The sequence below is a fragment of the Scleropages formosus genome, chromosome 22, assembly GCF_900964775.1.
Source record: "Scleropages formosus chromosome 22, fSclFor1.1, whole genome shotgun sequence".
NCBI lineage: Eukaryota > Metazoa > Chordata > Actinopteri > Osteoglossiformes > Osteoglossidae > Scleropages > Scleropages formosus.
Window position 1 is genome coordinate 9833257 of NC_041827.1, and position 18584 is coordinate 9851840.

At 44.1% G+C, this 18584-nt stretch overlaps 2 protein-coding genes across 5 annotated transcripts in view; both read left to right on the plus strand.

The window, feature by feature from the left end:
• Positions 1–9846, plus strand: part of plxnb1b (plexin b1b) — a 61711-nt gene extending 51865 nt beyond the window's left edge. For both annotated transcript variants that reach the window (XM_018725578.2, XM_018725579.2), the window contains exons 18-38: positions 233–369; positions 480–656; positions 899–1115; positions 1333–1575; positions 1696–1872; positions 2068–2216; positions 2387–2487; positions 2712–2929; positions 3114–3292; positions 3438–3504; positions 3600–3746; positions 3987–4152; positions 4374–4477; positions 5447–5531; positions 5732–5898; positions 6024–6184; positions 6372–6519; positions 6608–6672; positions 6972–7047; positions 7546–7620; positions 7806–9846. In XM_018725578.2, coding sequence (XP_018581094.2) covers positions 233–369; positions 480–656; positions 899–1115; positions 1333–1575; positions 1696–1872; positions 2068–2216; positions 2387–2487; positions 2712–2929; positions 3114–3292; positions 3438–3504; positions 3600–3746; positions 3987–4152; positions 4374–4477; positions 5447–5531; positions 5732–5898; positions 6024–6184; positions 6372–6519; positions 6608–6672; positions 6972–7047; positions 7546–7620; positions 7806–7910 — 2964 coding nt within the window. In that variant the 3' untranslated portion in view covers positions 7911–9846. The remainder of the gene's footprint in view (positions 1–232; positions 370–479; positions 657–898; positions 1116–1332; positions 1576–1695; positions 1873–2067; positions 2217–2386; positions 2488–2711; positions 2930–3113; positions 3293–3437; positions 3505–3599; positions 3747–3986; positions 4153–4373; positions 4478–5446; positions 5532–5731; positions 5899–6023; positions 6185–6371; positions 6520–6607; positions 6673–6971; positions 7048–7545; positions 7621–7805) is intronic.
• A 2743-nt stretch (positions 9847–12589) lies between these two features.
• Positions 12590–17030, plus strand: LOC108918408 (probable peptidyl-tRNA hydrolase 2). Of its 3 annotated transcripts, none has more exons than XM_018725582.2 (7): positions 12590–13158; positions 14434–14549; positions 14820–14891; positions 14973–15047; positions 15512–15609; positions 15760–15874; positions 16121–17030. In XM_018725582.2, the coding sequence occupies exons 2-7, from the start codon at positions 14442–14444 to the stop codon at positions 16205–16207; spliced, it is 555 nt and encodes a 184-aa protein (XP_018581098.2). In that variant the 5' UTR covers positions 12590–13158; positions 14434–14441; the 3' UTR covers positions 16208–17030. The 3 variants fall into 3 exon arrangements, with proteins under 3 accessions (XP_018581098.2, XP_018581096.2, XP_018581097.2); XM_018725580.2 differs by lacking the exon at positions 12590–13158 and adding an exon at positions 13165–13288; XM_018725581.2 differs by lacking the exon at positions 12590–13158 and adding an exon at positions 13542–13686.
• Positions 17031–18584: the final 1554 nt, after the last annotated feature.

An 18584-nucleotide genomic window follows, 5' to 3' on the forward strand; every position in this document is an offset into this window, starting at 1 on the left:
TATACTACCTACATAGAGAATCACTCATGTACAGGCCAGTGAAACACACACGCACACACTTTATGGGCAATTTAAGAGTCAAAAATTCACTCGAAATGCACGTGTCTTCGGGATGTGGTAGGAAACCGGAGCACCAGGAAGAAACCCACCCGAACATGCAAACTCCGCACAGGCTGAGCGAGCACGTTAGGCCTTCTCTGTCACTCCGTAATCCGACACTGTGTGGTTTCAGGACCCCCTGCTGAAGAAAGTGTCCCCACAAAGAGGTCCCAAGGCAGGAGGGACCTCTCTGACCTTAACAGGAAGAAACCTGCGCACAGGGAGGACCGGTGAGATCGGCGTGGTGATTGGGACTGTGCCATGCCTCATGTGAGTGCCCACGTACTCTTCATAGATTGCATCCCATAAATGAGCTGAAATTTCTTAATTTTTTTTTTTTTTTTTAAACCTTTTGTGTTCCTTTCATATGCTTCCCTCAGCTCATCAGAGATCCAGCAAGACAGTATTGAGTGTGTGACTGGTAGCAGTAACATCACAGGGGCTCACAAAGTAACTGTGCGCTACGGTAACAGTGAGCGCCACCTGCAGGGGACAGCGTACTACTACACCTCTGATCCAAACATCACTCAAGCTGCCCCTTCTAAGAGTTTCCTCAGGTAGGTTTTCCTGTGGCTTTCTGATTATCAGCTCAATTTTTTTTCTTATTGTTTGTCTACGGGAACTGTATCACATCATGTGTTTCAATTATTGGTTTAATTTGTACTCAAATTACATCACGTAGGGTCGCAGTTAAGGATATGAACTTGTGCTGGTATTTTTTTTGGTTACAAAGAGCCCTGCTATGGTACCCATGACCAAGGTGTGCATTACTGACCACCTGTACTCGCTGTCTATTCAGTGGCGGGCGGATGATTCACGTTTCGGGACACAACCTGGATGTGGTCCAGGAGCCTCGGATTCAGGTGACTGTGTCACCGTTGGAGTCCTTTCAGCAGAGGAGGAGGAGGAGGAGTCCTAGAGGACTGGCTGGGAACCAGGGCAGGCTCCTGTGGAGGCGCCGTCGGATTGTTCCAGAGGCAGACTGTCCTCAAGGCACCCTGTGCTCAGTGAAACAGGCAAGCTTGCCTCTTCATGTATAGTAGCGCACAGCGGTGAAGCTCACACGCCTCCTGTTGAAGAGCACACATCACCTTGCTGATTGATTCATTTGCAATACACAGGCTTGTTTAAGTTTGGCCACGCTCACATTTTCATGACTTATTCCTGAAATACAACATCTTCTGTTGTAATGGAGCTGAAGGTAGAGTTTGGTGTTTTGATGTCCTGCTGCAGTTTGAGGAGCGGTGCCATGTGAACAGCAGCACGCTGCTCCTGTGCAGGACACCTGCGGTAGAGACGCAGGTGCACCAAGCTCGAGTCCAAGTGCACTTTCTTCTAGACAACCTACGCTTTGACTTCAGATCCATTAGCACTAGCGACTTCACCTACGAGCTCAATCCCATCTTGCACCCGCTCAACAAGGAGGATCCCAACACGCCTTTCCGCTACAAACCAGGAAGCGTCATTTCTGTGGAGGTAGGAGGCATGTTCTTCAAGGCGATAGGGCTTGCTCCTCACTTTGATATGACTTGGTGGCTAGGAATAGACTTGTAGCCTCAAGGATTCTCCCCTTTTCCTACTTTGGCTTCTACCCAGGGTGAGAACCTAGACCTGGCGATCTACAAGGAGGAGGTGGTGGCCATGATTGGGGAGGGCGTGTGCTCTGTGAAGACCCTTACCAGAAACCACCTGTACTGTGAACCCCCGCCTCAGCAGCCCTCACCGGGCCTTGGCAAGAAACGAGAGGGAACAGATTCCCTCCCCGAGTTCACGGTGAGTTCTCGCAGCCCAGCCCGGCCCAAACGAGTGAGCGAAAAGAGACGAGCACATGGCGCAGAACATTTGTAATCGTAAAGTAGTGCAGGTAGGTGTTACTACACAAGAACATTTGAAAAGTAGGGGGGGGGAATGCACAGACCCCTGCTGTATTGGATGATAATGGATGTCTAATCTGCTGTCACTGAGCAGGTCCAAATGGGGAACCTGAACTTCTCACTGGGCAAGGTGCAGTACGACACGCAGAGCCAGTCCACGTTTCCCCTGGAAGCCCAGATTGGCGTAGGGGTGGGAGCTTCCATCGTCGCCCTCATCGTGCTCATCATTGTCCTCATTTACAGGTGCAAAAATAAACCTTTCATTTTGGCTTTTTATGTTGTGGATAGCATAAGTTTTTATTTTTTATTTTAATAATACACAGATGAATGAATTGGGCCACACCAATGGTTTAAAACCTTTGTGACAGCACTTTTCAGCATTTTTTTTTTTATTTTTAATCTGGACTTTTCAGGAGGAAGAGCAAACAGGCCCTAAGGGACTACAAGAAAGTCCAGATTCAGCTGGAGAATCTCGAGACCAGTGTGAGAGATCGCTGCAAGAAGGAGTTCACTGGTACAGTACTAGGGAAGGGCAATTTAAAAAAGGATGCTTTGCAGCAACAAAATTTCTTTAACGTGTCTTTGCTAATATTTTAAAATACTTTTGCTTTGGTTAAACAGTAGCCTTAAATTTTCATCAGATAGTGCAACTCTTGAATCGTATTTGACATAAATTGATTAGTTGAATTTCAGATATAGATACGATATGACATTTGCTGTGCCGTGTTCCTTCCGCAGATCTCATGACAGAGATGATGGACATGTCAAGTGACCTGGTTGGCTCTGGGATCCCCTTCCTGGACTACCGCATGTATGCAGAGCGGATATTCTTTCCTGGCCATCGCGAGTCCCCATTGCGCCGTGACCTGGACGTGCAGGAGTGCCGGCGGCAGACTGTAGAGCAGGGCCTGGTGCAGCTGTCCAACCTGCTCAACAGCAAGCTCTTTCTCACCAAGGTAAAGAACGCTCTGCCTCATTAGATTGGCAAATGCTCCTTGTGTCAGCAGTGTAACGATTTTGTATTGCATGCAAGGTCCATTTCACAGAAAGATTAACATAACATCAACGAGCGGTATCTTGAAAGCATTTCAATGATGATGTGGTGAAATAATACATAAACTGCCTGTTGACCTTGCTTAGTTCATCCATACCCTGGAGAGCCAGCGAACCTTTTCGCCACGGGACAGAGCATATGTAGCCTCTCTGCTGACTGTGGCTCTGCACGGCAAACTGGAATACTTCACAGACATCCTTAAGACCCTGCTTAATGACCTGGTGGAGCAGTACGTGGCCAAGAACCCCAAGCTCATGCTCAGAAGGTGAGAGATGATGAGCAGAGGTATTTCAGTGAAAGGGCTGTGACTGGCATTTTTCTTAAAAGCACTAATATAAACAATGAGTAAACATTAAGTAGTGAAGTGCTACAGTGTGTGAAGTAACTGAATAACATCTGCTCTTTCTCAGAACTGAGACAGTGGTAGAGAAACTCCTGACCAACTGGATGTCCATCTGCTTATACGCCTTTCTACGAGTGAGTCTTAGGCTATAACTGCGTGTACTTACTGATGGAAATGAGCCTTGTGGGAATGGTAGAAACAATCTGAACCTCCAATGCATTCTGTGCAGGACTCTGCAGGCGAGTCCCTCTACATGCTTTTCAGGGCCATAAAGCACCAAGTGGACAAAGGCCCGGTGGATGCTGTGACGGGGAAGGCCAAGTACACCCTGAATGACAACCGCCTGCTCCGAGAGGACATAGAGTACCACACTCTTGTAAGAAAATCCCCCGGATGCTGTTTTAGGACTTTCGGGATAACGGCACTCTGGGCAGGAACATGACAATTTTATTAATTGTGCCATGTTCTTGTGTGCAACCTTAAAATTGTTAGAGAAGTTCTCTTGCGCTAAGCTCGTGATCTTGGATTGAGAATACCTTGTTACATATTTGACATTGATAGCACCTTGGCGTGTTGAAGGTTAATTCACTGCCTGAATCTTTTTGTATTTGGACAGACCTTGAATGTGCTGATGCAGGGAGGTATGGACAATGAGGCACAGCCTGTTCCGGCAAAAGTGCTGGACTGCGACACTATCACACAGGTGAAAGAGAAGATTCTGGACCAAGTTTACAAAGGCACCCCTTTCTCCCACCGGCCACATACAGATTCCCTCGACCTGGGTGAGCTCAAGAAGTACTTATTTCTTGGCCTAGCAAGCAGGAATGTTATTAAGCCTATCAAGAATTTGGATCTTATTGCCTGCGTTTTGACAGCTTCCCTTGTTAGGAAGTTTTGGGTTTGTTCTCAAAGTCCGCAAATATTTTCAGCATTTCGATGTTGCAATCCAGCTGAATGTGTTCTCGAGCTGAGCTCTTGTACTTCTGTGTTTGGGCATGTTCAGAGTGGCGGTCAGGTGTGGCAGGCCATCTAATCCTCTCAGATGAAGATCTGACTTCTGTGGTTCAGGGAAGATGGAAGCGCCTCAATACCCTGCAGCACTACAAGGTGAGTCCTGGCAAATCACTGTTCATGAACACATTCTCCCAGAGTCCCAGAAAGGGCAGAAATGAGATTCCTGCTGCCACGAGAGTAATTATGATGTCATTCTAGGTAATTTAAGCACAGGTGGTCCTCAAGTTGTGAAGTATCAACTTATGACCATCTGGACCTACGACAGCCATCCCATGAACCCTATTATTCTTTAGATTTTTTTTTTTTTTGACATTTGGTTGTAATGTCTAACGATGTCTGTTCTTTGTTCTATGGCACCATCAGTTGGCCATAGAACGGAGACAATGGTTGGCTGCAAGGCACCCAAATTTGTTTTTTTTTAGGTATTTTGTTTACAAACCATTTTGCTTGCCATTCCCTTCAAGTTACTTTTTATTTACAATTGTTTGAAAGAAAAAAGTGAGTTTTCAATATTCTTTAATGAATACATACACACAGGGTCATGGCAAACCGGAGCCTATCCTGGCAACACAGAGCGTAAGGCTGGAGGGGGAGGGGACGCACCCAGGACGGGACGCCAGTCCGTCGCAGGGCACCCCAAGCGGGACTCAAACCCCAGACCCGCCAGAGAGCAGAACCCGGCCAAACCTGCCACGTCACCGTGCCCCCTCTTAATGAATACATTATAGTATTAAATACCTGTGCTTCATAAATGGAGATTATCAATTAATGACAAAGGCTGTCAGAATGCACCCCCCATTAAGTCTGACAAATTAAGTCCCGTGAAATCTAGTTGAGTGATGTTAGCTGACTTGGAACTGATTCCACCTTTTTGAAATAACAAGCCTAAAATGTAACATGCATATATATCCTTTTGGCTCTTCATGTGACCAAAAAGTAGACATGAACAGTAAAATAAGTTTGCTGTTGAATATTCATCTGACACAAAATGGACGTTGAACGGCTCATTGTGTTTTGCTTGTTGTCCTCCTTGACCTGTCACAATTTTGTTTTGGTCTCCAGGTGCCTGATGGTGCCACAGTGGCATTGGTTCCCCGCCACAGCAAGCACATCCACCATGATAACCACGACTATGTGGCAGGAGAGAGTAAGTTACTGTGCATCAAAATATACATCACATTCCACATTGTATAGTTACCTAGCCTGTCTGTCTTCTCTGTACAAGAGAGATTTGTCCATGCAGGAATCCGCAAGTGCCGCGTCCCAACAGGGTGCTGCTAGCGCTACAGTCGTGTCCCCAAGGGGAAACGGACACCAGCCTTATGACTACCTCTTGCCTCCACACAGAGACACCCATGCTGGAGGATGCGGATGAGGGCGGGGTGAGGTTGTGGCATTTGGTGAAGGCTAGTGAAGAGGCAGAGCTGCCCAGGCACCGGCGTGGCAGCCTGAGGGAGAGGGAAAGAGCCAAGGCCATCCCTGAGATCTACCTCACCCGGCTGCTCTCAATGAAGGTATGCACCCTGCAATACGCACAGTGGTCCTGGGATGCTTTCTGGGAAGGACCTGTGGTGTTCGGCTCAAAAGTAGAGCTCAGGAAGGCCTGTACCAGTCAACCATTCCTCTATTTTTACTCCAGGGCACGCTGCAAAAGTTTGTAGATGACCTGTTCCAGGTGATCCTCAGCACTAGCCGACCTGTCCCTTTAGCTGTTAAATACTTCTTTGACCTACTGGATGACCAGGCTACACATCATGGCATCTCAGACTCTGAGACGATACACATATGGAAAACCAACAGGTAGGAAATCTTAGCTGTTGAATGTACAATGTCCAACTACCAATAAACTCTATAATTCAGATTTTCATCAGACTAGACTTCGTAAGAATAGTGCTAGTGTATCTGCCAGTGTTTCACACCAAGTTTATTTATTTTTATTTTTTTGTATATTTTCTCCTCTCGTAATCAATTGGCTTTTTTGCTCAAGTTTGCCTTTGAGGTTCTGGATCAACATCGTCAAGAACCCGCAGTTCATTTTTGACGTTCAGGCCTCGGACAACGTGGATGCCGTGTTATCTGTGATCGCCCAGACATTCATGGACTCCTGCACCATTGCTGAGCACAAGCTTGGCAGGGTGAGCTGAGCAGAGAACATTAAGCAGAACCACACGTGCGTTTGTACCTTCCTTAGAGCTCACTTTGTTTCCACCTGTTTGGTTCAAGGACTCGCCTATTAACAAGTTGCTGTATGCCAGAGACATCCCCCGGTACAAGCAGATGGTGGAGAGGTGAGGATCGTTGTCAAAATGGCCAGCGAGTCGGGCAAGGGGGACTATGGAACTGCAGGTCATTTCGTAGGTGGACAGGCAGGCACCAGCAGGGAAAGTAAAAAGGGAGCCTGACCGGAGGACCAGTTCCAGTGATGGCTCAGATATCTAGCTGCAGACAAAGGAGAAAAATCACAATAAGAACTCGCCCGAGTCATAGATCCAGACGATGGTCGTTGTGTTGCCGAAAACTGCAGCCAGCTATCACGAGTGCTGTCGTATCGCAACACATTTGTCACGGTTCTTCCCCATGTCTGCAGGTACTATGCAGATATTAGACAGACCATTTCTGCTAGTGACCAGGAGATGAACTCTGCTCTGGCAGAGTTGTCCAGGGTAAGGAATGCACTTACATTTCAAGTATTATTACCTTCAGTAAACTTCCTGATAAGGTGGTGTTTTTTTTTTTTTAAAAACAGTTTTATAGCCGCACGCTTATTGTAGGCTATTAAAGAACTATAACACAAATGGCCAAATATAGGTAATTATTAGAATATATTCTGAGATGATTACATGAGCGATATCCTGTTTTTATTTGAAGTTACATGCATTGCATTTAGAAAGAAAATATTGTTACTTAGCTTTTTTTTTTATATACAGTTTTTGTAATTCAGAAAGCTTTATCTAAATTAGAATGTCTTCCTCCATCTGCTATGTATGAGTTTGTCCTTGTATAAAATTCAGAGCTCTTTGATTTATGAGAACATTTGGCATTAGCAGCTGTTTGAAATATTTCCACTGCGTCTTGGTTTTTTATCGTTAGGATTGGAGCTGAAAAAAATGCATGAAATTGACTGCTTTATAATGTAACTCATCAGTTTTGTATTTACTCAGAATTACTCAGGTGAATTGAATTACCTTGTTGCCCTGCATGAGCTATACAAGTACATCAACAAGTATTATGACCAGGTGAGTTCCAACCCTTGGATTTGCACTCTGGAGACACCTGTGGCTCTTACCAAAGGGAATGTGTTACATCACTACTGACAATGACAAAGACAAGCTGTTTTCTTTCTTGAGTATTACCATTTTTTCTAGATAAACTGGTTGTGTCCTGTCTGAAGGGTGCATATATTATTCCCATTTTCTCTCAGATCATCACTGCCTTAGAGGAGGACACCACTGCCCAGAAGATGCAGCTGGGTTACAGGCTCCAGCAGATCGCTGCAGCTGTGGAGAACAAAGTGACTGACTTGTGATGGGGAGGCAGGAGGAGCCTCAGCACTGACATGGGAAGAGGAGGAGGTAGTTTGAAGGGAGTTGAGGAGGCACAAGCAGGAGACGGAATGGAATTTAGAGGTGAAGCATGATCCTCTCCTATTTGCTCTAGACCACGATGGTCTACGGATGGAACGAGGAGCTCTCCGAGAGCCAAGGGCAGGGGCGGTTCCTACTCCTGCCTCCTCCTGCATTTTTCTTTAACTTTCTCTGAGAGCAGATAGAAACCAGGAACCTAGCAAGATGCAAAGGGACATTCCTTCAGATTCCTCCAGAGCTTTTCAGTTCCACTGATTAAAGGATGACGTTTCAACACAGCACTAATGTTGCACAAGGAAGGTTGAAACAGAGTAGGAAAAAGACGAGAGTTTCAGATGAGCAATTCTTGGTTCCCATTGTCAGTAAGTGATGCACGTCCATGCGAAATGTTGCCGGTCCAATTTTTAGCATCTTTAGGAAGTATTCATACCTTTCAGCCTGAACTAGCTGATGTCAGGCCATTTTATTGCTGATGACTGTATTTCGGGCGTTACTGGTGCATATGCTCAGTTTTCTTTGTAATCTGCATTTGTTGCTTCATGTAGTGGTATAATGAATATGGCCAGAGGAGACGTCCTGAGAAACAGATGAGGGCAAGAAGAGGACCTTGAGTTTTGCTTTCAGATCCAAGAGATCACATTCCAGCCTGGCTCATAAAGCAGCATCACCAGCACTCCTTTCTTGGAGAACTGTTCCAGTAGTCTGAAGTCAGGCTTCTTGTCCTGACTTGCATTACATTTTTTAAAATCAAGTCTCTCACAAGAAATGACTTGCAGAAAGTTGTCATTTTTAAGTGTGTGTGTGGAACGTTTTCTTTCAGATACATTTTACACTGAAACCTTAGTTGGATTTTAATGTTCCCATAGGTAATCTTAGCTGCCCATCACTCTCATTGGAGCCATTACACTGCTGATATCCGTCCAGGCATTAAAAAATGTATGACGTGTACAGTCAAGACAGTGGGCTTGAGTGAACGGCTTATTCCGTTTGTTCTTTTGGTGCAACAAGAATGGATAACAAGTAACTGTAATTATGGATGAGTTAGGCTAGGGGCTTTTCCGTCAGCAACGAGAATCAGATTTCTTGTCCATAATTAATTGATATGTTATGCTAAGGATGACTAAAAAAGTGACATTAAAACTGCTGGAGAAAAATTAATTTATCATCCACTAGGTTAGTGTGGTCCCTTGAAATCAGTTCTATCCATTCAGTGTTACCAGTGTTTTTGCTGGTTTATTCTCAAAATGGTTGGCTGGGGGGGGGGGAGGCTGCTATATTAGAAAGCCCCAGAAATTGTACAAAACTTGTTTGCTTGCTTTCTTTTTAAAGAAGGGTAGTAAAGGTACTTGGATTTGGGTTTAGACCAGTACAAAGTTATTGGAGTATGGATGAGTATCATCTGCTAAACCGTATACCTTTGTGTATAAGAATATGAGCCTTTTTCTTTTATTAGGTCTTTTATTATTGATTTTTATTGGTAAGAGTCACTGGAGGAATGTTTTCACCATTTTAACAAGTTGTACATTAGAGGTTGCATTTCTGTGCTTATTAATCTTATGCAGTTTCTAGATGTCTGGAAATTGCAGCAAGTTTATCTATTTTTCCCCATTAAGGTACAAGTTTTCTTTCAACACTGTGCTGCAAACACCACTTAACATTTTCTCATCCGGTTAGCTGCACAAATATTTTGGCGCGCAGAGAACAGCGAAATGGTTCGAAAGAGGCCGGGCCTTTGCTGAAACAGTGTTCATCACACCCAAAAGCGCATCAGGCAGGCACTGCGATGAGGCTCTCCTGTTACCATCTCTCTCGCACGCAGTCTGAAACCGCTTGTCCTAAGCGGGTTTGCGGCAAGCCGGAGCCCAACCCGGTAGCACGGTGCAAGGCTGAGGGGGGGAGGGGACACACCCCGGACAGCACGCCAGTCCGTTGTAAGGCACCCCAAGCAGGACTCGAACCCCAGAGCCACCACACCCCCCTGTCAGTATGAGAGACGAGCAAATATGACATATATATATATATATATCACAGGACTCAGTGTATTGTGCTCTCTTGTATTAAAGTTATTTATTGAAGTTAGATTTTTAAAAATAAGCAGTAATTTAATCTTGTCATATGTTGCATACTGTGATGACATGCTTTTAAGGATATGTATAAAAATACTGTTACCATGGCTTTGTAATATAACAGAAGTGTTTTGTATATTTGTTACTGTCCTGTAAAAATGTCAGAAGATGACAGATTGAAAGTAAGACCTGCAGTCAACAGAGCACCTTTACTGTAGCAGTCAGTTTAGAGCTGGAATTAAATTGCACATTTGGTGTCCACAATTCTTATAAAACAAATGAAATGATAATAATTAAAAATTATGGCTATGTGTACCAGGAGGACATTTTACGTGTGTCTAAATAGGCACAGAATAGTTGTGATTTACAGTGTAGTAACCCCTCCCCCTCTATCTTCCCATGCCTTATGGGTGCTGCCTCTCCTGTGTTTGGTTTTATGAGTCAGAGACTGTTACTTTTCCAAGGAATCATGACCAAATGAAAACCGTATACTGGCTTAGACTTGTTTCAAAAATCTGTCTTAATGGTTAACAAAAATGTTCAGGACAAAAATACATGTTAAAGTTTACTATTAACTGACGTGTGACGAGTAATCGGTGTTTGACAGTGTTGATTTGTTCTGGTTAATGCCAGTTCCGGTGCAGGGTTGACTGAAGTGATCTCGGAATATAATTAAGGAAATGAGTTCAAATGCTGAAATGAAATAAGCCACACATTAACATTCTCCCCCCCCCCCCCCCCCCCAAGTGAACGGTTTGTGTTTTCCATTTAGTTTTTGTCTATAAAAATTAAATGGCAATAGAAAAATAAGGAACTTTGAAGGGAGAAAGTGTAACTCTTCTGGTAGGATGTACTAATGGAACTATGTAGAGCAGGCTCTGCGGGGAACACTTTTTCTTTTTTTTTTTTTTAAAAAATTGTTTGTTTCTCAAATGAATCATTCTCTGTTAATATCACTGTAAATAATGATTTCATAAGGCCGACTTGTAGCTACTAAACCTGTTTAAGAAAAATTCCTACAGATGGTAACATAATAAAGACTGGTAATTTTACTGAATCTGGCTCTTTCTTTCATACTGTTTTCTGATATTTGCTCAACTTACAAATACAACTTCAGATCTTCTAAAGTCTGTGAATCAGTGTTTCCATACCTCCATAGTTTTACACTTAAGACACAATTGATAAAAACAACATAAAAGATGCTGATAACTTTTCATTTTTTCACAAATCCGTTTTGGTCTGTAAATAGTTGATGTTCTCCCTGTATCTGCGAATGTTTCCTCTCACTTCCTCCTACAGTCCAAAGACTGGAGTTTCACAGTAGGCTAATTGATGCCCTACAGGCAACTTATAATGACCAATGTGTGAGTGTGACTATCCCTGTGATGGACTGGTCTGGTACAAGGCCCAGTATTTTTGGGATAGGCTCCAGACCACCACAATCCTCCAGTAGGTCATCAGTGGTGAATGAGTAGTGCCAATCTGCATTTTTGATAAATGGATGTGCAAGAACAACTGATATTTTTACATGGAAAAAAAAGAGCATTTTCCATCTTATTACAATCCACAGATTCTTTTATGGAAGCAGATGTTTCTTTATCGGAAACAATCGTTTTTATGGAAATGGGTAACGGCAGATGATGCCGGTTTCTTCTAGTGTGCGGGCTGAGCGACTGGATGTGGGATTTTTGCATATTTTCCCTGTGCTACTACAGGTTTCCTGCTGGTGCTCTGGTTTCCTCCCACACTTACATTTCTTCTATTTCTGGCAAACAGGTGACTCTAAAGGACTCGTCGTGTGTATGTGTTGCATTACCTGTTGTATTAAAGCGAGAACGTTTGTAGAGAGTTGTGTATTGGTATCAAATACTGGCTGAAGGTGTCAACTGAATACACACCCAGTACTAGTTTAGCTAATCATTGGAAGTGGCTGGAGAAAAGCGTCCGTTAAACGAATAATGTGCGTGAAACGTTGTGTCCGAACACGAAACCTGAAGCGGCAGTTTAGTTTTCCCGTCACAAGCCCGAGTCCTTAGTTTAAAAATGTCGGACCTAGAACAGGTACAAAAAAAAAAGGACTCCTCCGTTGCGGAGTGGAAATAAACGATAATTAAACGCGCCAAGACCTGCTCACTCTGCTCTTACTCTGCTGCAAAAGCTACGGAAGCTGCGAGGGTCCATGTACGTCAGGTTGATTACCATGTGAAAGAGACGATGAGGACATGATTATTAAGGTGAAAAACAACTAGAATTACCCTCACAATGATTTAACCTGGTGGTGGGTTTTTTAAATTTTTTTCTTTTTTACTCTGTACTGTTATACTTGTGCTGCGTTGATACATAGTTGGATTCAAACCAGCAAACTTCAGACAGCTGTCACCAGATACATTACCTGCTGCCCCAACATATTTACTTGTACTATTCATATGCAATATATCTATGCTGCTTGATAAATGGTTCGCTGTGTATGAGGTTCCCCCTTTAGACGTGTCCCGCAGCGTCCCGTCGTCCTACGCGAAAACGCCATGCAGCCCTGTCCCCAACAGGTGGCGGTATGTGCTCACGTCAGTGTCGCCAAATAGCCTTTAACCCGAAATCGAACTATTTTGCGTGACAAAGGGATGCTGCGGCGCCTTGTGTTCGCGCACAACCCGCGTTCTAGAAAAAAGGACCGCATGTGAACCAGTGTGTGTGTGACGCGTGAAGTCAGAGTGAGCAGCTGACGGGTCGCGCAGCTCCTTCTCCGCGCGACGGCCATTCCAAGCCGAACCCGGATGCGGAGGGGGCGAGGGCAAGGAGGGCGAGCCGCGGCTAATGCCCGACCGACACAGCGGAGGCAGGGAGCGCGAACACCCGAAGATGGACTGATCGCCTCTGCGTAACAGCCTGGCTTTTCGAGCGTCACTCTCGCTTTGATTTTTCAAACCACGAAACACCAGCGTTCACCGTTTCGTCTTGCTCCCATACCTAAATATATCGGTGCCAAGGAAAAAGAAAGCGAAGCGGGCGAGCTAGCTAACGAGCTAGCTAGCTAGCCGGCAAGCGGCGCGGCTTAACTCGTCTGCAGTTCCGCTCAGCACGAGCCGAGGCCGCGCTTCTCGCGAGCTGCGCCACGTTCTCTCAGGTTCGTAGGAGCGGCCTGTGGCCAAACCGAGGGTACTGGGAAATGCATGCGCCGCGGCGCGCGAGACGAAGCGAAGGCGACTGTGAAAGAGTCCGAAGCTCCGCGGGCGGGAGCGCGCTTTGTCGTCGAGGTCCGGCACTGCGGATCGTCGCTAAGGCTTAAGCCGCCGCCGCCGCCGCCGCTGCTGCTGCTGGTCGCCTCGAGTGCGTTTAGCTGGCGGGACAGCGCGGGCCGCACTGACACACGACACGCGACTCGCTGAAATACACTAGACCGTGAGGAGAGCTCCTCACGCGCCTCCTACACCCACTTGCAAATAAAACGACGCGTTTTTTTTTTTTTTTTCCTTCCTTTTTTTCTTTTTCCTCACGGGGTGGGAGTTGTTAAGTTCGCTGTGACACCTGAGATTCGTGGCGGAGCCTTTGCGCGTCTGTACCACTCCGTCTCGGCTAAAGTCTGGCGCTTAGTCTTGGTTTTGTCCGAGTTGTGCGTCGCTTTGGACGAACGGGTCCGCTAAAATGAGTAAATGTGAGTGTAGTCAGCGAGGCAACGGCAATTTTGATGAGAAGAAGGTCAAAATGTCCGGTTTAGCCGTCTCTGATTCATGTTACATGATGATGGTCGTGCTGTTTGTTTTTTTTTTTTTTTTTTCCCTTCAAGTTCAGTTTACACAAACGTTTGAATAGGCCACTTAGGTTCATTTTATGTTTTTAGTATTCATACCTAAATCTGTCAAAATCACATATAAATAATATGAGTGGTGAGCACTGTGCTGTCCCTGCTTTCTGCATGTGAGGATGTCTGCCATTTTGAGAAATATGCATTACATCTTGTACAGGACTGCAGACCCCCCCACACACACACCCACCACCCATATACATATATATATTATAGGAGGAATATGTGTACACACACATCTAAGCATAAAGAGCAAAAAGTAGGCAGCAGGTGGTGTAGCGGTTGGAGTCGCTGCCCTTTAGGTTAAAGGACCACGGTTTGAATCCGATCTCCACTTGTACCTCGAATGAGGTACTTGTCCTGAGTTGCCCCAGTTAATTTACCCAAATGTGCAAATGGTCGTACGTCTGGAGGGTGCCAGTCGTACGAATAAACGTAAGTTAAAACCCCACGTAAAGATGAGCCCGCATTTGGCCGGTGCTTTTCTCCAAGGCCCCTCTGTACGAAGGTATAAAAACGAAAAAAAGGCTCTCGAAAAGAGTTTGCGGTGTCGTTGTCTGAACGCGATGGAATATCCGCGCTGTGTCCGTGTTGCAGCGAAGGCGATGGAGGCCTCGGAACAGGCCGGCCCGGACGTCGGCTCCCAGGAGGCGAACCCCGTTTACCTTCAGCAGTTACGGGAGCTCGACATTCCGGAAGAGGCGGCGAAACAGGTATGCGAACTGTCGGTCTAGCGCTGAACATCACTCGACGCCGAACATCTCGCCTCATTCATCCGATACCTGGTAAAGTGCACACTTTTCCGGTCAGGCTGGTTTTTGCTTAAGCAATTCTGCTCGGAAAGGTTATAATTCAGCGTGCCATCTTGAATTCACAAATCACGGTTTCTGCTCTGCACTTTTAACAATAGTGGATTATTTATTTGTTTTTTATGTGCCCTGGGTCAGTTCGAAGGTCTGTTAATACTCATTTCCTTTCTCCAGGCCCTAATACACACCAGAAACGTTTCTGCCGAGGAAGCGGCCATCTACTACTTCAACAAATTAGAAAATGAGGTGCTCTGCTACTAGTTTCCACTGTTACGTCTGAACATTGTAAATGTCATCGTTTTAACTTCGTAACCTTTCTTTTTCTAGGAAGAAGGGGATGAGGACTTGACGTACAAGATGGTGTTTGTTGTAAACATGGACCTGTCTATGGGCGTGGGAAAGGTTGGTACTTTTTCACTATGGCTCAGTCTGTTCTATTAGATATCCATCGCTTAAAAACTGAGCTAATTCTCTTCGCTCTTTCTTCGACTAGCTTCACTGGGGCAATCAGATATATGATTTATGAAAATGTCTAATTTCTCTTACAAAACAATTAAGTGCTGTACTTCATTTGGTGTTGCCTTGATTTTATACTTGTTTTATTAATTTTGTGACCTCAAGGTCTACCCTTCCAGTGGAAAGTAGTGGGACTCAGACATGCCTCGCTGTCTGGTACTCAACAGGAAATGGCAAATTAAGTTAATTTTAAACTTGACCTCCTGTATTTTTTTTACATGTATGTTTTGCTGTCTAGAACACATTGTTTTCTAGTAATTATGGTATTACACATTTCATATTCGGACTGTCTGGTTACCAGAACTGTGGAACTGGACTTCACTGCCTTAGCTCTTGTGTATGATGCTCAGGTGGCGGCACAAGTGGGACATGCTGCAGTGGGTTTGTATCAGGCCCTTCAGGAGAAAAACAGCTGGAGGGAAATGGCCTGGAAGTGGGATCATGCTGGGTAAGGGCTTCTTGGAAAGGGAGACCCTGTAGCAAAAAGACACGCACATCTCTTTTTTTTGTATCCTCCAGATATTGAAATTTACCAGATGAAGTTGGGGAATGGTATATAGACTTTGATTTAATTTGTTTTTATGAATGTGATGTGCAGAGCAAAGAAAGTGGTTCTCCAGGCCACTAATATGGCACATCTGCTGGAGCTCCAGGCTTTAGCCATGAGTCTTAACCTACCTACTTACCTGGTTCAGGATGCTGGACGGACTCAGGTGAGCCATTTATCACCGTCTGCTTCTTATGCAAAACTCAAATCTGACAATTTTTTTTTCAGTTAGACAAAATATTATGGATTGTTTTTTGCTTCTCCATTACTGGTGTCTGCTACTGTAAAGAGAACACTTTTAAAAAAATCCTGTACAAATGATATATGCAAAGTATGTAAATAACATGCAGATAGCAGATCATTTTAACAAGTTTGGAATGCAAATGTGAACACTGCTTGTGGCCCTGGGTAGGTGGAGTCTGGCTCTCGGACCGTCCTGTCCATCATTGGCGAAGAGGAGATGGTGAACAATGTGACTGGGAGCTTAAAGTTGCTGTAAGGAAATGAGCGGGGTGGTGCAGCTCTGCGGTGTGTTGGCACACAGGCAGCAGAGGGCAGCAGCTGGATAGAGCACAACGGTCTCTACATGCAACAGTGTTTAAAAAAAAAAAAAAAAAAAAAAAAAAGGAAAAACATACACCAGACTCAGCCATTTTTATTCTACCCCCTTTCCAGACCACGGACTGGAGGTTATAGGAAAGGAATGCTGCATAAGTCTTAAGAGAAGGACTGGTTCTACAGCTCATTCTAGCTGACTGAAAGGAATTGGCTTTAGAAAGTGTGACGCCTAAATTTAGGTAAAACAGATTGTCCAAATTTATATTAAGAAAGAAGTTCTGCAAAGAAAAAAGATTAATCAAATTAAATTTAAAGTCAAAAGCTAAAACATTTATGATCATTTCTCATCTCAGTCAAAATTATTTCGTTGGAGGAATGGGAAGGAAAAATACCTAAATATGTTGATTGTTGAAATAAAGTACTTAGTGTAAGTCTTGATCCAGTTTGTTCTACTGGCAAACCTTTAAAAACTGGAATTTTTATCTCCCTGTAAATGTAATAAAGAAACTTTTGTTATGTATACATTTTTGACATTAAGAGCTATGCTGACAGATAAGAGTTCATGTTGTTGAATGGCTGTCCTTCTGCACCTTCAACCTTTTGTTACTTTTTTCTGTTGTTCTTTTCAAATGACTTCTTAAACTGCATATTCTCATGTTTAGGGAAGAATATTTTGTTACTGGCCTCTCTGACATGTTTCATTTAATGTTATTGATAGGGAGTGTGTTTACAAGGCTGCTGCATGATACAGTTTGTGGAAAAGATGTGTGGCACTGATTTCACTACATCCTAATATAACTGATTTTTGTTGTGAGGATTGTGCATGATCATTCATGGTACCTACAGAAACAAAAAGCATGAAGTGTGTACAGTTCCTTCTACTGCATAGGGAGCCAGTCTGCAGTCCAGGAGGAGCTGCCACACAAAAACAAAAAGTTGGTCATTGCCCTCAGTTATCCAAAACCTAGATTTGTCTTATTTGCTGTTAGAATTGTTTGCCTTCATTATATTATTGCCAGCTCTATTTTTAAAGGATGTGCTGAAGAAAAACTGTAGCATTTTACATGCTTGTATGTGAAACACTACTAGTGACATGAGAACATGGATGATAAAATTCTTATGAAAGTGATGGGAAAATGACATTCTTGCACATTAATATAAATTTAAGGTGACTGTTTAACAGTTGCAGTTGTTTCATTATTAAATGTATGACTTTTAATGCTGCCTGTACCCTAAAAATATCACACTCTGGTTTTAGTTGTTTCTCTTATGACATTGATTTCAGTCCAGTCTGTCCTCCAAGTACAGTCCTAGCCGTGAAGTATCACAACCCTCTTTCTAGGTAGCAGTGCCTTTCCGTTTAAACAAATCAAAAAATGTTAAAGTGCATTTGGAAGTATATGTTGTAGAAATGATTTAACGGAACAATAGTCGGATTAGCACAGAAATGTAACAGTTGTGCCTGGGGAACGCTTGGGGGTGAAAAACAAGGTGACAAGTGGCCGCTGGCGGACGCCAATGGCGACTTCCTTGCTTGTATGCAACGTGCACCATGTGACCTGACTGTATCGGTATGTCGCCTGTTCGGCGAGCACAATAGCGGTATTGTGGAGCGCAGCCTCGCTTTCACACGGTTGCTAGGATACCCTGAATGGAGTTCCATAGACCAGATATGTCGTCACGTGTTTCGCCTAGGCCGTCGAACAAAGGTTATCCTGTTGTTACAACACAATCTTAACCCAGAATATTCTTCCACGGGAAAGAGTAGTTCCGGCGGCTACGTTGCTTCTTTTATTTCGATTATACTGTAAAAGAATCCATTTTTAAATACCTATACGTTGAGCAAAAGGCCAACTGTTCTACGCCACCATTCCATTTCTGGTCAACCGTCAAGTACACGATGTACCATTTGACATTTGTTTAGCACAGGCGTTCGAAAACGATGTAAAACTCGGGGTAAACTGGATTACAAAACTTTCAGACACAGCGAAATTCACTGTGAAATTAATATATTTACGTTGTTGACTAAGCGGAAGATATAACCTATGCCGCATACCGAAATGATATATTATCGACAACACGGTAGCTACCAAAAATTCTATAAATCTCGTGCCGATTACGTCATGGACGAGATCGTGCTCCAACTTCCCCCTCCGCAAATGGATTCTAACACAGATCTCTTCAGAACAAGTCTGTTTAAATTCCATGAATTGTTCAAATTGCGTTAATACAAAGATTATTCCTGGAAACATAATTTCTGACTCATACACTTAAGTCCATCGAATAAAACTACTTGTCAACTGTTATCATGGCGTTAA

Coding starts and splice junctions, on each gene's coding strand:
- LOC108918408 (XM_018725580.2), top strand. CDS start 13,201: ATGCATGCGCCGCGGCGCGCGAGACGAAGCGAAGGCGACTGTGAAAGA. Junction 14,550..14,819: donor CGGAAGAGGCGGCGAAACAG/GTATGCGAACTG, acceptor TCCTTTCTCCAG/GCCCTAATACACACCAGAAA. Junction 15,875..16,120: donor AGGATGCTGGACGGACTCAG/GTGAGCCATTTA, acceptor GGCCCTGGGTAG/GTGGAGTCTGGCTCTCGGAC.